At 49.8% G+C, this 22,872-nt stretch overlaps 4 protein-coding genes across 4 annotated transcripts; 2 read left to right on the top strand and 2 right to left on the bottom strand.

The window, feature by feature from the left end:
• Positions 1-511: 511 nt before the first annotated feature.
• On the bottom strand, positions 512-2,640 carry FMAN_02596 (uncharacterized protein; the record flags this gene model as incomplete). Its single annotated transcript, XM_041820178.1, has 3 exons — positions 512-1,988; positions 2,275-2,469; positions 2,567-2,640. 3 exons carry the CDS (start codon positions 2,638-2,640, stop codon positions 512-514), a joined length of 1,746 nt encoding a protein of 581 aa, XP_041686084.1.
• Positions 2,641-12,974: 10,334 nt separating this feature from the next.
• Positions 12,975-14,605, top strand: FMAN_02595 (uncharacterized protein; the record flags this gene model as incomplete). The annotated part of the gene is made up of 2 exons (XM_041820177.1): positions 12,975-13,059; positions 13,296-14,605. 2 exons carry the CDS (start codon positions 12,975-12,977, stop codon positions 14,603-14,605), a joined length of 1,395 nt encoding a protein of 464 aa, XP_041686083.1.
• A 68-nt stretch (positions 14,606-14,673) lies between these two features.
• FMAN_02594 (uncharacterized protein) lies at positions 14,674-19,714 on the bottom strand (the record flags this gene model as incomplete). The annotated part of the gene is made up of 14 exons (XM_041820176.1): positions 14,674-14,887; positions 14,941-15,321; positions 15,375-16,086; positions 16,136-16,200; positions 16,246-16,296; positions 16,345-16,416; positions 16,464-16,584; positions 16,634-16,963; positions 17,013-17,175; positions 17,222-17,395; positions 17,442-18,175; positions 18,226-18,442; positions 18,490-18,854; positions 18,949-19,714. The coding sequence occupies 14 exons, from the start codon at positions 19,712-19,714 to the stop codon at positions 14,674-14,676; spliced, it is 4,365 nt and encodes a 1,454-aa protein (XP_041686082.1).
• Positions 19,715-20,445: 731 nt separating this feature from the next.
• Positions 20,446-22,835, top strand: FMAN_02593 (uncharacterized protein; the record flags this gene model as incomplete). Its single annotated transcript, XM_041820175.1, has 5 exons — positions 20,446-20,529; positions 20,582-20,750; positions 20,806-21,003; positions 21,053-21,245; positions 21,293-22,835. 5 exons carry the CDS (start codon positions 20,446-20,448, stop codon positions 22,833-22,835), a joined length of 2,187 nt encoding a protein of 728 aa, XP_041686081.1.
• Between the last annotated feature and the right edge of the window lie 37 nt (positions 22,836-22,872).

The following is a 22,872-nucleotide window of genomic DNA, read 5'->3' as shown; positions in this document are numbered from 1 at the left end:
CCCCCCCAAAAAAACAGAAAGAGAGAGAGAAAACAAGACCAGCTGATCTCACGTTTTCATGTCTGTCCTGTTGTCTCATTTTGCTGCTGCTGCTGTTGCTGCCATTGCCGCTATTGATGTTCTGCTCCTCGTACAATCTCTCTCACCATGCTGCTTTTGCTCGCCCATGAAATGTCAGGTAAGACCTGGCATCTAGTTTCTCCGGCTTTCTTGTCGTACACGTCGTTATGAATCGCAGCTTTTCTGCCCGTCCTTACGTATCCAAGGCCACTCTCCTCGCAAAGTACTAAAATGTTATCAAGCGAAGGAGATCCTAGGGTTTGAACCCCAAACTTATGCAATGCCATGCTCGTATTCTTGCTCCAGACTATGCCAATGTTTGTTTCGTGATTTTTGCCTTTATTTTTCTTCCACTTTTAGGTCACAGGCTGGACTCCGTAACGCCTTAGTATGGTCTGTGAACGCCGCCAACTTCGACACTGCAATCTTCATAGCATCTCGTAGCAGCCAATCATGATGTCATGGTCATGTTGATGCCGGACGACGGGATGGGGTAGTACCCGCTCGAGGTTGACTTGCCCTCGAAGGGCCCCGGCGGACGATCATTAATCTGAGCTGGTGGGTGGAAGATGCTGGGTAGAGCGGCGCCGTCGTAGTCATGTTTGATCTTGCCACTCATGTCCATCCCGGTGGCCATGTGCGGCACAACGTTATGATCGCGCTCCCCACGGGGGTTGAATAGCTCGATCCGGTCGCTCTGCGCCTCGTACATTGGGGCTGGGTAGTACTGGTACTCTCGGGTCGTGACGATGGCCTTGGAATCCTCCTGAGGAATCATCGACTCGTGCGGTATATCGTGATGACGGACCCCATACAGGCTGCTGCGTGCGTCGAAACCACCTGTCGCGTAGCTTGGACCACCTATCATGGGATTGTTGAAGTCGGCCATGCCGCTGACGGTGTAGCCTCCCATGTTGCCCGACGACCCTCCAGGTCCGCTGCTTTGGCTTCCGCGTCTGTCGTTTTGATAGTGGCCCGGCGAGCGGCCTCGGACGATCATCTTGGCCGACTTGCGTGTGGCTATCTTGACGTATTGATCACCACTGCTCTGATTAGCTACCTCGCCCCAGAGCTCGACAACCAGTTGGTAGTATTGCTGAGCAGCTCTGCGTTTCCCGTTGTTTTGGGTAGCTTGCTTGAACTGAATGCGCTCAAACGTGTGCTCTGTGGGTAACTGTTGGCTGCCAGGTTGATTGCTGAAATTGTCGGGGTAAACAGGACGATTGGGTACGACCGACTCTGAGAACATGCCCATATGGTGGTGGTGGCTTGCCTGTGGGGGCTTGTTGCTGAGCCGAACTTTTTCAGGCTTCATTATGGGCCCCTTGTCTCTCTTTGGCGTATGCTGTACCAGCTCGATGTTGTGCTGCTCATTATCGGAGACAACTGCGGAGATAGACATGGCGAATCCAAAGATCGGAACGGGTTGTGATGAGCCACTAGCAGTGTACTGGATAGTAACGTTGGGGATGTGAGGGCTCAGAGAAAAGGAGCAGACGCAAGAGAAGTAGTTTCTGCGATAACACGTCCACTCATTCTCCGATAAAAAGAAGCCCTTGTCAATGATACCTGAGATATCCACCTTGACAGGTGTTCCTGCGCCATCGTTGTATTGAAGGCTTCCTAGCATATGAACTGCTTGCAGGGGGGGGATGTTGTTCTGAGCCGGCCTACCGCCGTACCCGTTGGAGGCCATACTTGGAGCCGAGAAGCCCGCGTTGGGGCTTGTTGTTGGCGACAGTGGATGTCTTCCTCTTGGCTGCGTGGCAAAGGAGGGCGATCGAACAGAATGCTCGGATGGCCTCCTAAACCCTGGCGTGGCAGGACCGTACTGTTCTCGAGTACTGATCGGGGGACCAGGGTGCGGGAGGCCTGGGGTGCGATGTGAAGGGGGATAGGGATGTGCCATCCCCGTCGTAGATGAGTTGCTGCCGGCAGCAGTCAGTTCCTAATCTGTCCGCAATGCTCGATAGAGCTTGTCTTCGGCGTATATCATAATCGGTCCAGCCCAGCTCATGTCTCTGTCTTTGCTTGTACACAGGAGACGAGATGACCAGAGGAGAAGGAGAGCCAAAGGAAAAGAGACAAGAGAAGTCTGAGATCTGATGGGTATGGTGTGCGGTTGTGACGGAATCCTCAACCTGGGTGGTGAGGAAGAGAGGAGTATGTGAGGGCTAAGAGACTTAAGAATGAAGAGGAAAGAAGAGGACGTACTTGGAACCCAGTCGAGAACGGACGTCTATACCCGGGTAGAGATGATGATGACCAGCCGCTTGAGACTGGAAAAAGGCACTTCCGTCCTGGGGGTACTGCGCGGTAGAGCTGAGAACAGGCGGGTGGAATAGGTTTAAGAGCGACGAAGGTTGAGAGGGCTCTATCGTCAAAGAAGTACTGGCCTCTTGCGGGTATCTGGCGGCTCATCAGCAAGGCGACCTCAGGCTGACCAGAGAGCAGCAAGAAACAGAAGAAGTGAGTAGCGATAACGTCAGGTAGACAGGTAGGTTACGGGACGGCAGTGGCAGTTGGCAGTGGCAGCGACAACGGCAAAAGGACGCGGCCACAGAGATGCTGTATTGCCATGTCCTGGAAATACAGTGTTCCCAGTGTCACAGCTTGAGGTGCACGCCAGGTAATACTGTCGGCGGTTGGTGTGCCACAAAACCCGCCGAGCAGTTTCGAGAGGCTACAAAGACGGCCAATGCAGCAGCTCGCGACACTGTCACTGGCAATATACACCGGCACTGACACTGGCGCTGAGCGCTGACACGGGGCAGCCTGTAGTCAATGTGGAATAGGTAGGTAGATGCAGACTGCAGTGTAGGCAAGGTAGGCAGTGGGCGTGCAAAAGGGGAGGAGTAGGCAGCAAGTAGCAGTAAGCGGAAACTCGAATAAAGTAGCAATGTAGCCAGTGAATGGGTGGGATAGGGTTGGAAGGATACTAGGACTAGTTTCCGGACAAGGTAGCGAATACCACACCCCGGGCGTCAATGTCAAAACCAAAAGAGCTATCCATTGCTTTGTGACAAGCCACCGAGAGAGATCCGAATTAACGGGATGCCAGAGAGCGAGCGAGCGAGCAAGTACCGTGACAGCCTGTGAGACGCATGCACTCACTGGCCAGCTTGGGAATCTTCAGCAAGCGAATAAATGCGGCAGGGGATCGCTCCGCCGGCAACAACAGGGGATATAATATTGAAGAGCCCAGAGAGGGGAGGCTGGGTTGGGGATCTTGCGTAATAATTAAAGAATGGGGAATGGAATGCTTGACAGAAAATGGCTGACAGGGCTGCTCTCGCTGCCAGTTACTCCAGCTGTGATGGAACCCTGCCTGACATCGTTCTAGCAAGATAATAGTTGGGTAGATGAGATCGAGACAAAGCAGCAGCAATTGAATGGTTCGGTAACGTGCGAGGGGATTGCGTGAGGGAACTTCCCTCAGTTTGATGGTTTCACAAATCTAGTGGGGTTTCCCTCGAGCGTAAGAGAGACAGACAATGGTTTTGGTCAGGTTGATGAATGGACTAAGACATAGTAAAAAGAAAAGAAAGGCGACAGGGGTGGTTCTGTAGCGATAGGCAAGGAGAGTTGAAGATAGTGAGTTGCTAATGAGTTATGGGCTATCAGCTCTTCCCAGAGCCTGACTCAAAGCCGCCACCAAGGTTGAGGCCCGCCAGAACAGCAGCTGAAGAAGTGTACAGAAATGACGACCGATGTGTAGGGGAGGTAAAAACTATTGTTTTTTAGAGAAATATACAATGGTGACTTGCAGAGAACTGTAACTCGACCTTTGCCACCAATGACATGGGTATCCTTAGTTTGGTTGGGCTACGGAGTCTTGGGCAAAGAATGGCCCCTGCTCCTAGCTCACAACTCGTGAACAAGGCCGAACCACTCACCATCGCGAAGTCCATGGGGGATTGTCAAGTGCAACATGACTGGTTCGACAGAAGCTACACAGAGTAGGTGCATATATACGTAGGGAGGTTAAAAAAAAGAGCCACTGCCAAAAGGGGAGGAAGGCATATTAAAGCAGTTGTGTCGTAACGTAGTCCAGCACCAAAAAACAATGCGCGCTGGGAACAGCAAAGAAAAGGTGCTAGCAAGACTAACCTCATCTCTCCGGTAGCCGTCGCCATATCCATGTAGCCCATGGTGGGCGTCGAAGATTCGTAGTCCTGTTTGAGAGGCTTCATGTTAGCCTTTGGTCCTGATTGCAAGACCGATCCGTGACCATATCCAGGAGATCCAATGAGACCTGTGGATATCACCGTCTCGACCATATTACAAGTCTGGCAGTGATGCGATGGCGACTTGCAAACTAATTTGCTCGATCAAGCTGGGTCTTATGTTAGTCAATGACAATAGTGATGATCAAAAGGAATGTCAGAAAATATCTAAGGTCATGCAAGCCTTTTGCTCCCCTTTTCATGGTTGCTATAAGCGCTGGCTTGTCGCCGTCCATACGCCATACAATCACATTTGGTGGAACTCGGAAGACCAGACGTGACCTTCCTTTGAACAGGATCTTCGGCTTGCTTGTCTTGGTGTACGAAACACAAACAACGCGGCAAAGCATGACAAGCTGGCTCGAATGACACCATTAAATCTTGCAGTGGAAAAACACTCGTTTAGGTTCCCATATAGCATGATTTGGTTAAGAAGCTCCTCAAGAGATGCTTGCCTCTCACAAGATAGCCAGCAGACATGAACGCCTCGCGGTGTTCGGCGTTTGAAAGACGCTGTGACATTTGGGCCGCAGATTTGAACAGCATAAAGCTAGGACAGCGGATGCAGATGTTGTTTCTCATATGCTTGAATGGGGGGCAGATAACTAAAGATGAAAGTTCGCACATACCATTTGACTTGCAGAGCCACAGATGAAGCACTTGGTAATTTGTTTGTAACCTGCCATTCCAAAAATGCTGGCTGGCCGATCCCTCAAAGGCACAAGTGCAGAAGAGATTTCTGTTCACACCTAGGCAGGTACTAAATGAGCTTACCTTGGGAATTTGAGAACTCATGCGCACTTTCAGGCAGACAACACAGCCTATGTCATTCAGTGAATAACACTTCAAGCGGGATAGTTTGGAGGATCATGTACTGGACTAAATTCTTCATAGTTAGCTTGGGATGAATAAAAGTTTATCAGAAATGACTATCTCAGCCTATTGTGTATTGCATACTGCATACGTCGAAACAAAGGGAGCCACTTGCCCGCTTTAATTACAGCTGTTGCTAATCACCAGGGCATCGGCACCCGCGTTCTTGAAGTTTCTTGAGCCTAATTCTGCACTTGTATCAGCTTCAAATTCCGTTCCACATCAAAATCGAGGCCAATCTAATTGTTAAGATGTGAATTGGGGTAATGAAAAAGCAAACAGTGCCGTCAGCTCGGGAGACATAGAGGTCAGTTATAAGGGCCGGCAGTTTCTGTAAAGAGTGAGCCGTTATACCCTATTGGCTTCCTGATAACTCCTCAATATGTGCTGTACAGCGTTGTGTATTCATAGACTTGGGGGCGATATCCGGCGACATCATGGAACAGTCCAGTCTAGCTCAGAGGCAGGACTTCATCAACAAGCATCGACAAACAAGCCGAGAAGAATGTAGTCCCGACTTCAAGAGCCAATATGTCGAATGATTTTTAAGTCATTGATAGCTTAGGGATTTTCAGTCGTATTTAGAATGAGGATGGTAATGATATCGGGGGTTGATCATGGGCATCGGAGTCGAAAGCAATAGTCGTGTCTCACCCTTGCCTTACTCAGTAAATTGAGTAAATATTTTCGTGTTTTGTTTTTATTTCGACAATCAAGTTGTTCGATATATGTTGCTCTCTTCGGTCTCGGGTCGGGTGATGGTATCGCTGGACAAGTGGTGTCACAAAGAACAAGTGCAGTTTAAAAAGGTGAACTGCCAGAGATAACAGCCGTAGACAAGACACAACCGCACGAGTGCAGGATCTGGCTGTCTATATACCCACGCTTCGATTTCAAGTGATGGTGGCTGACTTGGGATCGTACAGGAATGAACTGAGAACTAAGAATCGAGAGGCTCTAGGGGGTGATTATGAGAACATGTAGCACAGGACTGAGTGAGAAGACAATGAAGGGGCTAGGTCCTAAGAAGGAAACCTACCGACAGTCTCGAAGAAACAACAGCAGACTCGGGGTCACCGGCTGGGGGCAGGGACTTTGAATGGGGGAAGACTTGAGGTTGCGCAGAGCCTGAGACAACGGGAAGGACATGCAAGTTATGGAGAGCTCAGAAGCCCCAGTACTAATGAAATGATATACTTCTGAGCATCTCAGAGATAGCCAATATTCTTTCGACCATGCCATGGCGGTGTAATGGATGGCCCAGCTGCAAAAGACTGGCAGCAGTGGAGATCCGTGATGTTAACGGAGCCCACGGTAACAATTAGAAGCAGGAAGCCGCGTGCAAGTGCAGGGCTATGCTGCAAATCCTCCACGATTCTCGCCATCTGGACCAAGCAAAGGTCTTAAGAGCCCTGCCTAGATTCATTCCCGATTGAGCTCACGGGCCGTAAGACGGCAGCGAATATTGACCGCCGAGAACAAGATGCATCCACCGAGTCTGGTCTTGAACAGCAGTGTCCAGTTCATTGTATGCTTGTATTTGGTTAGTCGCTCCTTGAAGGGCGGACGCAGATATCAGCCTTAGGACATAACAAAGCGGCAGTTGTAATCTTGGTACTTCAAGTAGGGTACGGCCTTGGACGCTGCCCTGAGCCTGAAGACCATTACAATCCACTCCTGGAGCCAGTACGAGTGCATGAGTATGCAAGTACCCGGCCGTCAATGCTTCTACGATACGCCACAAGCACGACTATGATTGGGAGAGGCCCTGCTTTGACGAGAAAGACGCCATAGACGGAACACCGCAGAGAAGCCCATGTGTGTACGGTGGAGGGACAGAAGTCAGCCACTGAGATCGAAGTGCCTGATTCCTGAGCAGGCTTGTCTATGATACGAAGTCGAGATGCGTCGAAACCCCCCACCCTGGCAGACATGGGGAAAAGCAGCGGCGAGAACCGTCTGCTTGATAACAATACAATTGACGCAATGATCGACAGTTAGGTCCATCTTTGTTCGGAAATTTTACACACATCCAAGTGCGGCCAGGGATACAGGCACAGTCGCCAAGCGATCAAGGCACCAACCAACCATGATTGGTATGCCACCCTCAACATCAAGCTTTCGGTTCTTGTCAGCCCCATCCACGCACTTTGACGGCCGGGTGGCTTTCAACCCTGGCGCCGTGACATCTGATGCCTGACATACTTTTGTAGGGTAGGGCGAAAAAAGATCGACGGCCCCCTGTCAGATGCCCAGGCTATGTTTCAGGCTTTGAAGGCCCCAGTCGTCCTTACACAACGACACGTGAGGCTGAAGAAAGGTTTCATCTCCACGCACAGCGGATGCGGCATAACACTGCTGGGACAGCAGGAGACCGAAATCTATGGGGATGACGGCCAACGACTTAGGGGTTGGGGGTTTGATGCTTTGACTAGGCAAGGGCAATGCCGGAGGCTCATGTGGACCAGGTCGAAATAAAGGGCCATCGAACTCACGATCAGAAGTTCCGAAGGGGGCGTTGATGATTGCGTAGATTGTTAGTGGGCCAATAAGACACCTCCGTACCCGAAGTGATGAGGAGGGGGCGGCGCAGGTCCATATCATGGTCCAAAGGCTGATTAGCTTGCCCAGAAAAAGTCGCGGGAAAGCTCGTTGACTAGCAGAATGACAGGCTGTAATTCTTTGTGTTCTCCATAAAGCATCATTGTAGTAAATCTGATTTCTGTGTCGGTTCCCGTCTAGCAATGCGTGGCTTGGTAGGTACAACGCTGATGCCGACACCAATAGCAGCGTCGACGCGTTCGATGTTCACATTGGACGTTTAATAGCATACAGGGCATACTTAGTGCTTGCAATTTGGAGGAACCGTTGAAAAAGGTAACATGTCATGGCTTTGTCTTCCAAAGCGTGGCTGGTCATGAGAAGGAGACAGACCAACGGTGCGAGTAAACGAAAGCATGGCGAATGAGAATGAGAGTCGAATTTGAGTCGGATCGGGCCGTCCATCAAGAGTATCTTTCAGACCAACGGCTGTGGCCCGCGGTGTAATTGTCGTAGTCAAAGGGGTGGTGGAACTAAAGCCGTTGAAAGAACAGCTACAGGCACCAAGCGCGCGCATTTGCAATAGCTGAGACCAGAAAGTTTGAACCGTTCGGCGCGATTCCAGTTAGATCTCTGTGGAATGTGACATATGACTATTTCCAGACTCTGAAGTCGATTAACCTTCCTTTTGCTGCCGCAGAATGCTGATTGAGGCTGGTGATGGCACAATCACTTTCTCGCTGCAGTGTGATACCAAAATCATGAAGCAGGAGTGTGCTGCGAGTGATGCAGCGCGCGGCAATTACATCGGCGGCAGTGATGGCAGTAAATCGACACCATAGGCAAAGAGGCAGGTCAGTGGTGCACCCCAAGCTACAGGAGGGTGTTGCACCAACAGGCAGGCAAGGAGGTTGAGGCTGGAACTGCCAATAACAGCATCGGCCTCTACGTATGTGAGCTTGAACAGCAGACATGAGACTTTTCTCATATGCATCTTTGGATCCAAGGTCAATAATCCTTGAAATTTGATGAATGCGGGCTGGAGGAGGGAACAAAGTAGCAAGGGCTGGCAGGCCTTGTGTGCACCGCATCTGAGCCAGTGCTAATTTGGGTGCGATACCAGCCAGGTTGGACCCAGCCCTCTGGTCAACCCGATGCTAAGGTAGGGTAGTGTTCGTGCGTAGGTAGTCCTGATCTTGATCAGAGCTGCAATGATCATGGCGGATGAAACGTTGGTTACCGCTGGGTCAAAGCTCGGATGGCAGATGGTGAAAGGCCGCAAAGGGACCGTAATCTGGGTGGGAGAAATCATTAGAGGTACGTAATGAGCGCGCCATAATTGTCCTGTCTTGGTGGAAGATGCGAGCGTATTGCATGGGGTGGAGGGACTGGACACTCAAGTCCAGGTTGGCTCTTAGTGGAGGTTGAGGTCTGAGGATGGGGTTGGGGTTGAGAGGCGGCGGCAACAAGCGAAGTCGTCACGCACGGGGGGCAGTCATCCTTGACCGGTCGAGCCTTCCCCACATGGCCTCTTTCCCTGTCTAGGCCAAGAAGCTTTGTAATGCTATTGGCTGACACGGCCATACCGTGGAAATTGGAAGGCCAGGCACGATACTAACCAGATGCCCCGCCCTTCAGCGCCCCCATATTGCCTTTCGACTGCCGCTTGTCAGAGGCCAACGGTGTGGGCTCCCCGCTTGATCCACTCAAGCCATCTTTATTGCACCTTCTTATGTGAGTTAATCTTAAGGTATATGTGCCTCAACGTCCCCTGTGAAGATCCTACGTATGCCCTGGACGAGATTGCACATTGAATCTCACGGATCCAATGGGGAGCCTTGGTTTGACTTCTCGATCCCAATTGAATGGTCTGACTTAATACTGACAGCCTATGGAGCAATTGATCACTTAGTGTTTTGTCCTTTGCAGGTGTAGACGGACACCCAGCAGATCGGACTCTATTATCTCGCTGCCTAATGTTCCTTCGAACATTCTACTCAAACCATGATATTAGCGCAAAGGTGAGGCTTTTGTTGGTTCACGACATGCACCAGTGGAGTCGTTACAAAGGTTCTGTTAACCTTTTGACTCTGTTACATCAGGGACAGACTAAGAATTACAGTATAGACGGAGATTACCATCGCCTGCCTTGTTGGTAATCTCAAAGTGGACAAAGAAATCTGACAGGTTCATAGGCGCTTCATACGGTAAAGAGGTTTCATACGACCAAGAATGTACTTTTCGACAAATGCTTAAAAGGCATCAGTCAGCTAAGGGGGCTTACGATCCGTAGTAACACACCAACATCCTCTTGAGAACAAGAACGCACGAGGTCGTTTCTGGGTCACACATAACCTAATGGATGCAGAATCAAGACAGATTCTTGGAGGAGAGACAATGAGGATTACTTGACATGAGTTCCCACCTCAAAATCCGTCCTGCAGTCAAGCTATTCTACTCCTAATTGGGATAAGCCTTTTGCGTGAAGAACATGTGTATGAAAGGATTCACCCTATACCCCCCTTGTGATCTTGTAGAACCGGCATTGGCTGGGTCAACTTCAGACAGAGGGAGCTCTTTCACCTGGCTGCTGCCCCTTGGTATAGATAAGGCGCCGCTGTCTCGAGCCAAAAACGGCAATAACTGGAGAGTAATCAAAAGATTCTTAGATGCCCTAATCCAGGATTATCTCTTCATTTGAGTGACATTATTCCATTTCTAAAGGGGGGTCGGTTTTCTACCCCAGACCAACAGCCTTTCTGGTTCTCTGCCAGTACCTAGCTTGGACATGTCCAGGGGCAATATTGCCACCCTCAACTGACTGGGCGTCCCTCCTTATCGATCTTCCATCAGGCCTCATTATCAGATCTCGATACAATTATCAATATTCATTTCATCATCACTCCTGGCATGAGGGAACGCCGGAGAACACTTGCTGGATTCTTCGGGACCGCATAGCCGTTTGTTGCTTCAAATTGGGCTGGTTATCCAGATTTGTTCGCTTCTGGTTTCCCAATTGAGCATCTTGTCAAACCCAACAACAAGAGCTAGCCTCGAAGTGTATGTAGTTGAAGCAAAAAGGAGGCCTTGACCAACAAGTGGACCCTCTGCGGTGTTCCTCTACCGGATGCTGCTCCTGGATCCGCGATGGAATCCTGATACTGAGCCTTCCGCAATTCTAACATGAGCCGGCAGCCAAGGTCTTGTCGAAAAGGTCTTTCTGTGAGACATGGAAAAGCCTGGGAGTACAAATAAATGTTAATTTGGTAACCAATTAATCACGAACCAGGGGAAGTTGCAGCATTCTGGCAAGGCAAACAGAACCAAGGTCCAGGCCCTCGATAAGAGCTTCATTTGTTTTGATGGTTTTCTTTCAGAATTTCGTGATAGAGTATTCATCGTGGGCTGCCTATCAGAATTGATAACTTTACGGTACCCCAGGTTGAAATGAGATAACTTCCAATCAGCATGATTCGACTGTTGCTCACCGGTCATCACTAGCAACGGGCAGCTGCCACTTTGTGAGAATACCAACAAACAATCATTTCTCTCTTTAGCATGGGCATGACGGTATAGCTTGAAGCATGGCCATCGATAACCCTGCCCAGGAGCATATAACTTTGGTGGCGAGGGAAGTTGTGCAACCCTCCAGCTCCCTGGATGAAACTTGGCACGCAGTTGTCCATAGTTCACGGCGGCGCCTTGCCGACGAACGCCCAAACGATTCAGGAACGGTTGATCCATCACATCCAGGTTGGAGATCCCATCGTCAACCCCAGGGGCCAACGAAGAACTGCCGGGCATAGTAGTATCGCTTTCTGAAGCACTAGTCTCTGGGGTAAGCAATCATGGCCAAGACAAGTAGCGGTGACAGATAACTGCTTCTATGATTAGATGACCAACAGAAATTGCAGGATGATGTAGCGGCAGTTCTCAGGCTGATGCTCCAACTGCTGAGGCATGCAGGTATCCGGACAGTCTATCTAAGACCCCTGCTCCGACCTGCACGCATACGTTGAGACCCTTGACAACTGCTGTATCAGATTCTTTACGAAATAATTTGACTGGCATGCTCATGACTTGCATTGCATTAGCTACCTAGTAAGTAGGTAGAGACCAATAGACGAGGTAGCGGATATCCTGATGCAAGATAATAATAGACCCTATTTCAAGGGTGATTACAGTTCAGATCAGCGATTGGTACGTTATAATAGCGTCCTCCGTATCAATCCTAGACCACACCTCAGCGCAGTCGTGTAAGTCGAGGTGAGTAGGTGGGCATCCAATGCATACCTTATGCACATCATCGCCGGCCGGTGGGGCTTTTGTCTTGACAAGCCACGGCAATAGAGTGCATTTATTACACGGCATTTCATTGCATATGCGTTTGGTCCTGAATGATCCATGAAAGGCCTGCTTTACTGAGTACAGACAAGCAAACAAACAGGATCAGAGACCATGCGTTATTGACTGGGCTTTGGCGGTGATTCAGGTTTACATGGATTATCGAATGCATTTCCATTGTCTTATACCGAACAAGTGAAAGTGAGGCATGGAGTGCGTGCATGGGCGTATCTTTGCTTGATATGGGCTACCTCACTATAGCAACTCCATTGGGCGAGTTTGTCAAATGACCAATATTGGCAATCTTGTGATCCGACTGAGTTTGTCATGGTTCTGACAAATCTGCCGATATCATCTGGTCTATCGATATTCAAATCAACTCATCCAATGTCTCTCTACTAGTTACTAGGTACTCTACCTACAGGGCACCTCAGTCATCCTCTATCAGGGCAACAGGGGTCCGATGACTTGGTGAGCGCTCATCGGCAGTGGCTTGGCGCCTGTGGGGACACTAAGACCAGCCTGGAACTGCCGTCATGGGCGAAAAAACAGACGTAATTGTTGGTTACCTGAGGACTCATGAGGGACCCATTCATTGACGATGACTCTTTCGATCCTTCATCATTTCTCGGTCAAACTGGACTCCCTCCCACTCTACCACTCCCTGCGTCCCTCACTCGCTCACTCACTCATTCACTGCCACGCGAGACTCAGAACTAGGCAGACAATGAGCGTCTACGGTACTTGCTTGACTCATCGAGACTGATACACGGTCCTAGACAATATAGACAAATACCCTCTAGCATTGTCGCACATCGATTGACTGATTGACTTTCTCCCTCTCTCCCTCCCTCTCTCTTCTCTCTCCCCAGCTTCAGCTTCAGTGCAGCAGCAGCAGCAGTAGAGAGAAGTGCACTACTTGTCCCGGGCATGCCGAAAAAAAGGAACAACATCAAGTCCTTTAAGCCAGTCTCAACGGCTTCTCCGACTGCGTCAACATCGACGAACAATTCTGGTGAGTGCTGCAGTACTTGCTTGCTTGCTTGCTCTTCTGTGCTGTACAATCATGCCTGTGCAGCTGGACTGACACAAGCACACACCCCTCCCCTCCCCTCTGCTCTACTCTGCTTTTCTCATAATCGCCCGGCGTCCGGCCACCTCTCGGTTCGCTTCCTTTCAAACCCCCCCTCCTTCTTCCCCATATCTTTCTTCAAACCGCGTGGTAGCCAAAGTCTCACAAGCAATACGCAGCAGACAGGCCCTCCCGAAGCGTCAATGAGTTGCTAGCAAACCTGCGTCGTACCTCGATCAGCCCCTCCTCCACCTCGCAATCAGTCCTGCCTGTTGCTGCTCCCAGTGTACCCCCAGCCATCAGAGAGATACTCCAGATCCCAGACACGCCGGCCCCTGCTCCTCGCCGTCTTGCCCGCCAGAGATTCGACGGCAATGGCAGGAGACTCCCCGCTGGCCCTCCTCCCCCCAGGAGTTGGGTCGCCCGTAATTCATCGGATGCTGCTCATGAGGCCTCCTCCGTGAGCCAGTCGCGCTTGAAGTCAAGAGGGTTGGAAGACACTTGTTTGCCAGGGACTTATCTCCCGGACCGTGGGAGTCTGATAGACATCGTGCTGCAGAAACTCGCATACGAGTGGGCTTTCCACAGAGTGTACAATCAGTACCATCTGTACTTTGTGCCCAACCATTTGAAGGCAGCTCTGATCCGCTATGTTGGAATCGCCAGTGAAGCTGGGCTGTCGTTGAGTGATCTGAAGCTCATTCTGCTACCGCCGCCAGATACTTTTGATGAGACCGAGTTGAATAGTCTAACAGCTTCGAATCCTGAAGTAAACTACCTCGATCTTTCGGGCTCCGCGTGCCGGTCAATTAAACTGAAAGAGATCAGTGACTTGTTATTCCCTGCCAGAGAAGATCAACCCAAGACTGAACTACAAGAATCCTGGGACGCTTCCGACAGTATTCCAAGCCCTCCCCGAACTTTGCTGCCCAACCTCACCCACCTTTCGCTCGCCTTGCATCCTGGGCATGCCTCATCCGCATCATGGAAGCAGCTGCTTTCCCTGTCTCCTAAGCTTACCACGCTCACGCATTTGAGTCTGGCCTACTGGCCCGAACCATGCTTAACACCAAGGTCTCGCCTGGCCACCGTATCGAGTCCACAAGGTCGTTATGCCTATGGCGGGACGAACCTTTATTCACATTCGCTTGATCACGATTGGAGTGAGGCTTTACTCGTATTGCGCATGCTGAGTAAGAATCTATATGCACTCGAGTTTCTTGACCTCACAGGTTGCTGCCCTTGGTTCCCTGCACTGATGGCCGAAACTGGGCATGATTTTGTCAACTGGGCGGATCATTGGGGCAAGATCACTGAGCTTCGGCTCTATACAGGGTGGACTCCTGGTCCTGATGCGATGCCATCTGAGAGATTGCGTTATCGAGAGGGTGTTCAAACGGCGAAGGATGTCGAAAGGCACATTAGAACTATGAGAGCAGGCAAGGGGAGATTCATTGTCGTAGAACGCGACAGCTTAGATGATATGTAGACAGTAAACTCATGAAACAATGCGCATTGTCCCCCAAACATTTGTCCATGGGTGAGTTATTCTCCAGATCAATGCCCGGTTGCCCAGAGAGCTTTGAACCTGGTACCAGATGCAAGGAGACTCTTTGGTTCACCGAGCTCGATCACGCATCCCTTGTCCATCACAATTACGCGGTCGAAATCGATGATCGTATCCAGACGATGGGTGATAAACACGACGGTGTGATCCTTGAACTCGCTCTCGATGACGGCCTTGATGGTCTCTTCGGTCTTTTGGTCCACACTATGGCTCTATTAGTTTCCTTAGCTCGTAGTTGCATCGTTTGTTCGACTTGCCTGCTCGTTGCTTCATCTAGAAGCACGATCCTCCCGTCATTCTTCCTCAGCACTGCCCGTGCCAGGAAGAAAAGCTGCTTCTGCCCGTGGCTCAATGTGTCTTGATTGAACGAAGCATCCAAGCCCCCATGTCGTTCGATTGAATCATACAGTTCGACAAGACGAAGTGCCTCTTTGATTTCCACGTCGGAGTAGATACCAAGCGGATCAACGTTGTGTCGAACCGTGCCGGGGAGTACGAAATGGTCTTGCGTCAGAGTGATGAGACGACAACGGATCGTTTCTCGAGGGACAGAGGATAGAGCGATCCCATCGATAATGATACTACCAGACTTGGAGTCTAGTAGTCTGAGAAGAGCAAGAAAGACAGATGATTTTCCACTGTGAACGAAAGACGATTAGGGCGAGCGAGGCATTGGGGTGGAAATACTAACCTTCCTGTGCGACCGCAGATACCTACCTTCTCCCCTCCCTTGATCTCCAAACTGACTGCATCAAGAGCTTTAATACCTTCTCCATCTACGTCACCATACGATGCAGTCAAGTTGTTGATCTGTATAGCTCCTTCGTCAGGCCACCGGGCTGGTGGCTGGTGTGTCTCTCCCGGTAAGTTCTCCTCGCCAGTCTCTTCAGCGAATTTCTTAATGCGAGCTACAGCGCCGATGGAAGTCTCGATAGAGGTCCAGAACTGAATCAGCATGTTCACGGTCTCACTCAACGAGATTAGCTGCACGAGAGATACGCCAGTTAAACCTACATCGACTTCCCCGCGAAGACGAACCGCGAGACCAACGAGAAGAAGAGCCAGGGCTGCGGTGGTCAGATCGAGGACGAGGACGAGCCAACGCTGGACGATCATGAGGAGATAGAAAGGCTTCTGTGAGCGATCCACAAGAGTGTGGTTGGCCTGAATAACTGCATCTCTCCATCCGAAGGCTCGGATGGTTGCCAGGCCGGAGAGTGTTTCGAGGAATTGGGTATATAGAGGGGCCTTCTCCTCGAGATCGAGCAGACGGAGTTGACGAGAGGTACGGAGATAACCACGTTGAAGATAGAAATAGACAGCTCCTAGGAGGGGGAATGCAGCTGCTATATAGGGGTTTGAAGAGGCGAGGAGGCCGGCTTTGGCGATGGCACCGAAGAAACCTGTTCTATTAGTAAAGCATTTAGTTGATGAGCCGAGGCCCTGACTTACTGGCGAGAGTCACAACGAGACCAAGAGGGAGGTGGTTGTCCACCATTCCTATATCCTGCGAGAACCTCCATGTGTTAGCTTTCGAAACCACTTCTGCGATATCAGCTTACCGTGTTGTGATTGACCCCAAGTCTGCCGTGGTAAAGAGAGACAAAGGTGCCCTATGAGTATTAGTTGGTAGTCCATTTCTACGTCAATCACAGACTTACCGGACTACGGTAGATAGTAGTCTCTTGTGAAGAGTTATCCCAGACTTTGCCGCTATCAGGACAATGACAAACCTGCGACAGTCAGTATCCGGTACGTGCGTCGAGACTTCATAGAGTACCATATAAGAACAGCAAACCAGATGACTGCCGTAACCTGAAGAGCGGCATAGATACCAAGGTAGTAGCCCGCTTGATCGTTTCCATGCGCATTGTCATCAGTCCAGAATTTCAGCCAAATTGCTAGTCCATGTCAGTATCTCGAACAGTAACCGAAAGCTAGGTGACAGACTTGGGAAGCTTTCTAGAAAGGCCCAGATGATCTCGAGTACTAGAAGGACTATCATAAAAGGACCTCCAGTACTGCTGAAGTAGTATCGATATACCGTCGAGTCCCCCCGTTGTCTGCGCGTATCTTCTTCATCGGCTTGTTGCTTTGGGGGGGCCTGTGCTTTGATATCGTCAGTTTCAAGCGTCGAGGCTTCGCCCCTATCAACCCCGTCTCTCAGTAAAGAGTGCACATAGCCATCAGTGTCTTTGAGATTAGAGAATGTGCCTTGCTCAGAGATTCTCCCATCCTTGTTAAGACAAATGATGTGGTCAGCAGACGATAGAAAGTCGACTACGATCCTGTTAGCAAGCATGTTTGATCAAGACTTGAAGTTTTATACCTGATTGGGTCGCAAGAACAGTTGTCGTATTCCACTGCCTCAGCAAACCATGTTCACCAAAGAGGTTCTCGAACACGGTACGGGCAGTCTGACCATCCAGTCCACTAAAGACATCATCGAAGAGAGCAATCATAGGTTTTGAATAGACAGCTCTGGCCAATGCCTGTGTAGTTAGTATATAGCAGATTACTCTTTTGGTCTTGACTTACAACGCGTTGCTTCTGACCTCCACTGAGGGCCAGCCCCTTGCTGCCAATAACGGTGTTGTCACCCTCGGGAAGTTGACCGAAATCCTTCTCTATATCACAAGCCTTAACAACAGCTTGGTATAGAACAGGGTCGAAGTGCGAGTATCCTATGATGTTTTCACGAATTGTCCGGTTCTGGCATGTTAGCTTAGAAACGAACGTGAATATCGGTTAGGCATACCAGGAGCCAAGGACTTTGCTCGCACCAGGCAACTCCCTTACTATGAACGTCAATTGATCCAGTTATATTGGGAACTTCTCCAAGAAGCGCTTTCAACAGGGTGGTTTTGCCACTCGCAACTGGGCTGAGAAGTAGGACAAGCAGATTGCGGTCGACGGTAAATGACAAGTCTCGAAGGATGACACGATCCTCTGACCACGAGATATTTGCGTGTGAGACTTGAATAACAACTTCTCTCATACTGGAGTCTGTTGTAGATGACAATGAGGATTCTCTCAGTATTTGTAGCTCGATAGAGTCTCTGGCTCCTTGATCAGGTCCGTTCGACTCTGCAACTGGTTCTTGTTGGCGAGAATCTCTTCGAGACTCTTGGGTCAAAAATGTTTGTATTCTTTCAAAAGCTCCCAAAGCAGCACTCATGTCAAGAATTACCTCAAACATAAAGAAAAGTGGTTGCGCGAGGAGAATGATTAGGGACAGAGCGGAGAAAAGTCTAGTAGCATCAAGAGTCTCGCCAGAATTCGAGGCAACCCCTTGGAAGAGAGCAAATGCCACGACCGGAGACATGAGCAAAGGGACTTGAGCAATGGCGGACGTGGCACTGCTGACCATCCTGAATGGTTTCGAGGCTTTGATCTCATCTGCTCGGAGGTTGAGGATGGTGTCAGAGAGGTTTTGAGCTAGGCCTGAACATTTGATGCTCTTAATGTGTCCAATCATGGCAGAAGTGATACCTAGCCAGCGTTAGTATGATCATGCTAGATGAAAAGACATAGAAACTGACCAACTCGTTTCTGTGTCTTGTCTAGCCAGGAGATCTGGTACTTGCGCGCCAGAGGCGAAACGAGAACCGTGGCAATGAGTGCTACGAGCGACACAATAATGGGACCTACAGCAGCATAGCCTATGCGAGTGCTAAGTAACCAAGTGGCTATGACAAGCTGTATGATGTTTGCCCAAAACTCGTGGATCTCTCTGACCGCCCTCACAATAACATCGACCTAGGAAATAGTCAGCCCGATACATGATTTTGTGAAAGGGTCCTTACATCAGAAGACATGAGCGTCACCGCCGCTGAATCGTCTGTTGCCGTGATGCTCAGATCGGTGGCCTTGGAGAACACGGCAGACACCAACACTCCACGCAACAATGTGACGGACCGAGCATTGCGATGCCAATAGAGGGCTTGTGAAAGAGCAATACCAGAGTAAACAAGACCGTAGGCTGCGATGATACCGTAACCAATGTTGATAGACTGAGAGGCATCGTCGAGAAACACCAGCAGCCGGTTGAGAATGAGTGGTTGGCATATAGTGAATGCCAGAAGAGCCAGGCGAGGAAGAACAACAGCGATGATAGACCATCGCAGTGTCATGACGCAACATGAAATCAGCTGGTGTTTTCGAGCCGGAGCTAAGCCAGCATTTAGTACATGGACATCACAGAGGAGTTTAAAGTATAATACTATGTAGCTATCTGAGAAGGGGAAGGGAATAAATAGACAAACCTTTCTGGGTATGCCAATGCCTCCAAAACCTGTCGATCAGTCCCGCCGAGCCCATCTCCTCGTCCAACTCAAACAGATCCATCGGCCGCAGAAGCTTTCGAAATCCCGTCAGTAACAACGGAGTTACCCACGCAAAGACGGCTCGGGCGTACAGTCCGGCCGTGACTTCGGGAGAGTGGGGCCCGGAGCCGGCAACAAGATATGGAGCTTTGCTGCACCCTTCAAGAACGACAATAATCGCTTTCAGAGCAAAGGCCGCCGTGAAAACAGATGGAATAGCCGCACTCAGAGGGACAAGCCAAAGGGTGCGAAGGAGCGTGACATCAAGGAGCAAAGACACAGCGAGAAACAGACTCAAGAGAGAGGATGGACGAGGAGATTTGGCATGTTCGACACGAGAGAGGACACAGGACATCAGGCTTGAGGCAAAGGATACACATGCAGCAGCGACAGAGACGCGATCTAGACGCGAATTGGAAGGGTGCGTAGCCCAAAGCACAATGAGCACGAGATGAAGCACAGCCAAAAGAGCGATCAACGCCAATTTGACAGTTCGAAGACGGTGGCCAGTGACTTTGACGGGGACATTCCGGAGACGAAAAAGACGAATAGGAGCGAGGATGAGGAGAAGAGCGGCTGGAGACAGCACAAGAATGGATTGCTCAAAGACGAGAGTAAAGTCGAAGCCATCGCGGCATTCAGGGCCAACATAGGGGCCGAAAGAAGCGTCGACAGAAGAAGTGCACAGGTTCTCAGAAGAGTTCATTTTGATCGAGATAGCGAGTGAAGTTGTAAGAAGAAGAAATGAAAGACTTGAAGAGGAAGTGAGTGGTTGTTATTTATTCGGGAGATGCCCTTGCCGTAAGTGATAAGACGGGAGAGGCAGAATTAGGAAGGTGGTTAATCACTGTAGTAAATACCTAAGGATAATAGGGTAAATACATATCAACTTGGTAAGAGATAGGTACAGGCAACTCAAACTACTAACATAAGGAAGACAACGGAGTATGACTCAAGCATGCACCAAAATTATATAAAGTCAGTCAGAACGCTACTTGTCCTCTAAAATTGATGTTTCTTTTTATTGCAGCGTGGGGAAGTCTATGTAATTGCGAGCTCAGCCAAGTCATTCGGCGTGAGTCACGCGCTTTGTAACACCACAAACGGTGGCACTTGAATCGCACTAGTTACTAAACTTGGAGGCGACAATTCAAGCAAGCAGTCGCATCACGAATTGGGAATGCGAATAGTGCAACTCCTTGGTTCAGCCGAGAAAAGTGTATCGAAATCATACACTGTGCATGTAGATCCCCTACTGTTGAAGAATTAATAAATAAGACCGATTCATCAATATCATCGAGCCTTGTTTTTAGGGCAGCTTCGACTTATAGCGATTGCTTCTACATCAGCTCAAGTTCGTTCGTTCAGCCGTTTGGTCTTTGTAGATCGTGTATACATACTATTCCTGTCGCTTTATTCAATTCCTCAACCTCCATCATGACGTCGGCAGCCTCTGAATCTGTAGCGACCATTCTCTGCAACTCCAAGCAGACACGCTTTCAAATCACCAATCATCGCGAGGTTTGTCACAAACTCATCACTTATTCTCTGCCTACCTACTGACCATCCATAGCTTGACATCGATGGAGTCAACATCACAGTAACTTCAGGCGACAAACCTTCTGGCAAGGGAAAAGCAAAGTCAAAAGGCGAGGGCATTGAGATTCTCGCTGGGGCCAAGCTTCGACTGAAAGAGGGCCAGAGATATGCTCTTGTAGGACGCAATGGAACTGGAAAGTCTAGTAAGAGAGTGTGCATGATATTGTCGTTGATGAGGTGCTAACAGTGGCAATCCAGCACTACTCAAAGCCATCGCCGAGAAACTCATCCCAGGCATCCCAGAGGAGACTAGAATTGCTATTTTACAGCAAACTAGACTGACTGATGAAAAGCCTGAGGAGAGACCCGGCACCAACAATGGCGACAAAGCATCTGTGCTGGAGCAAGTCATCGAAAAGGCTACAGCCAAACATGCCATCGAACAGGATTTCAAAGGTACTCCATCCACCATTCCAACCCAGACCTCGCCTAACTCTTTATGCAGATCTAACAGAAGGAATAAATGCCTCTGATCCATTTACCCCAGTCAAAGCATTGAGGCATCTGAAGCACAGAAAGCACCAAGAGCGTCTCTTCCGTCTCGATAAAGATGCTCGGCTTCGCAGTGGTGCTCGCGGTATGCAAGCTCGCAAAGCACTCACTGCCTTCGAAAAGGTCGTAGCTGAGTCGAATGAACTGTAAAAACTGTCTTCCATCTTTCGTCGTTGTTTCTAACTCTCCATAGCCTGGGGCAATCCAATGAGGATATCTCACCCGAAACTCTTCAAGCTGAGACCCAAGAAGCAGTCGATATGCTCGCCGATCTTCAACTACAGGTCGATCCAACTCGTGTATCAGAGATTGAGTCCAAGGCTAAAAAGATCCTGACCGGTCTGGGCTTTTCAGAAACTCTTATCCAGAAACCTATTTCGAGCTTATCTGGAGGCTGGCACATGCGTGCTTCTCTTGCCACTGCTCTGGTTCAAGAAACCGATATCCTCATCCTCGATGAGCCTACCAACTTTCTCGACCTCTTAGGAATCATCTGGCTCCAACGCTATCTTCAGAATCTCGAAGAAACAGAGAACCCACCAACACTCATTCTCGTATCCCATGATCGGGACTTCATCTCTCTTTGCACCGATCTGCTAATCCTCAAAGACAAGCAACTTACTTACTTCCATGGCGATTTTCCCACTTACGAGGCATCGCAAAGTGAGCGCAAACAATGGCTCACCTCCATGAAAGAAGCCCAAGACAAGCAAAAAGCGCATATCGAAAAGTCCATCGCTGCCAACATGAAAGCTGGCAAGGCGAACGACGATACCAACAAACTCCGTCAGGCCAAGTCTCGTCAGAAGAAGCTTGATAACCGCTGGGGGTTGCAAGTCAACGCAAGGGGCGGTCGTTTCAAGCTCAATCGGGATCTTGTTGGCTTTCACTTGACTGCGCGTGATGATATCGACATTCCACCAGAAGACCGCCCCGTCGTGGTGAATCTTCCTGAGCCACCTGACCTGCGCTTCCCTGGTGCTCTGATCTCTCTCGAGAAGGTTGCGTTCCGATATTCAGCCAAGACACCACTTATTATCCAGGATATTACTCTTTCTGTTGGCATGGGGGACCGTATTGGCATTCTTGGCCTCAATGGAGCGGGCAAGTCGACACTCATCAAACTCCTCGTCGGTGACACTCGGCCTACGTCTGGAACTCTAAATACACATCCCCGGTTGAAGCTGGCATACTACTCTCAACATGCCGTTGAGACGCTGCAGTCTCTCGGTCGTGAAGAACCGGCTCTTACAGCTCTTGCTCTTCTCACTCGCGAAGTGGAAGGCGAACTCACAGAAGGAGATCTTCGCGGTCTTTTAGGCCAACTTGGTCTTCCAGGCCGTATTGCATCCGACGTTCCCCTGTGTAAACTATCGGGAGGGCAAGTTGTGCGTTGTGAGCTGGCTCGTCTCCTATGGCGACGACCTCATTGTCTTGTTCTTGATGAAGTCACGACTCATCTCGATTACGAGACTGTGACTGCACTGAGGGAGGCATTAAGGGATTGGGAGGGTGCTGTAATTTTAGTAAGCCACGATCGATGGTTTATGCGAGGTGTGATTGAGGGTGCTGTGGATGAGGATGAGGAAACAGACGAAGATGACGACGACGATGAACTCATGCGAAGAAGGATTGTGTACAGGTTGAAGGGTGGTAAGATGGATACATTGGAGAATGGTGTGGATGAGTTTGAACGGCTCATCGAGAAGAGGGTCAAGAAGCTGCTTCAAGACTAGAGAATATTTATTCGGGTGCATGTAGAGCATTCCTGAG

This window comes from Fusarium mangiferae, assembly GCF_900044065.1.
Source record: "Fusarium mangiferae strain MRC7560 genome assembly, contig: FMAN_scaffold010, whole genome shotgun sequence".
NCBI classification, from domain to species: domain Eukaryota; kingdom Fungi; phylum Ascomycota; class Sordariomycetes; order Hypocreales; family Nectriaceae; genus Fusarium; species Fusarium mangiferae.
This window is presented reverse-complemented; position numbering and strand designations above follow the sequence as displayed.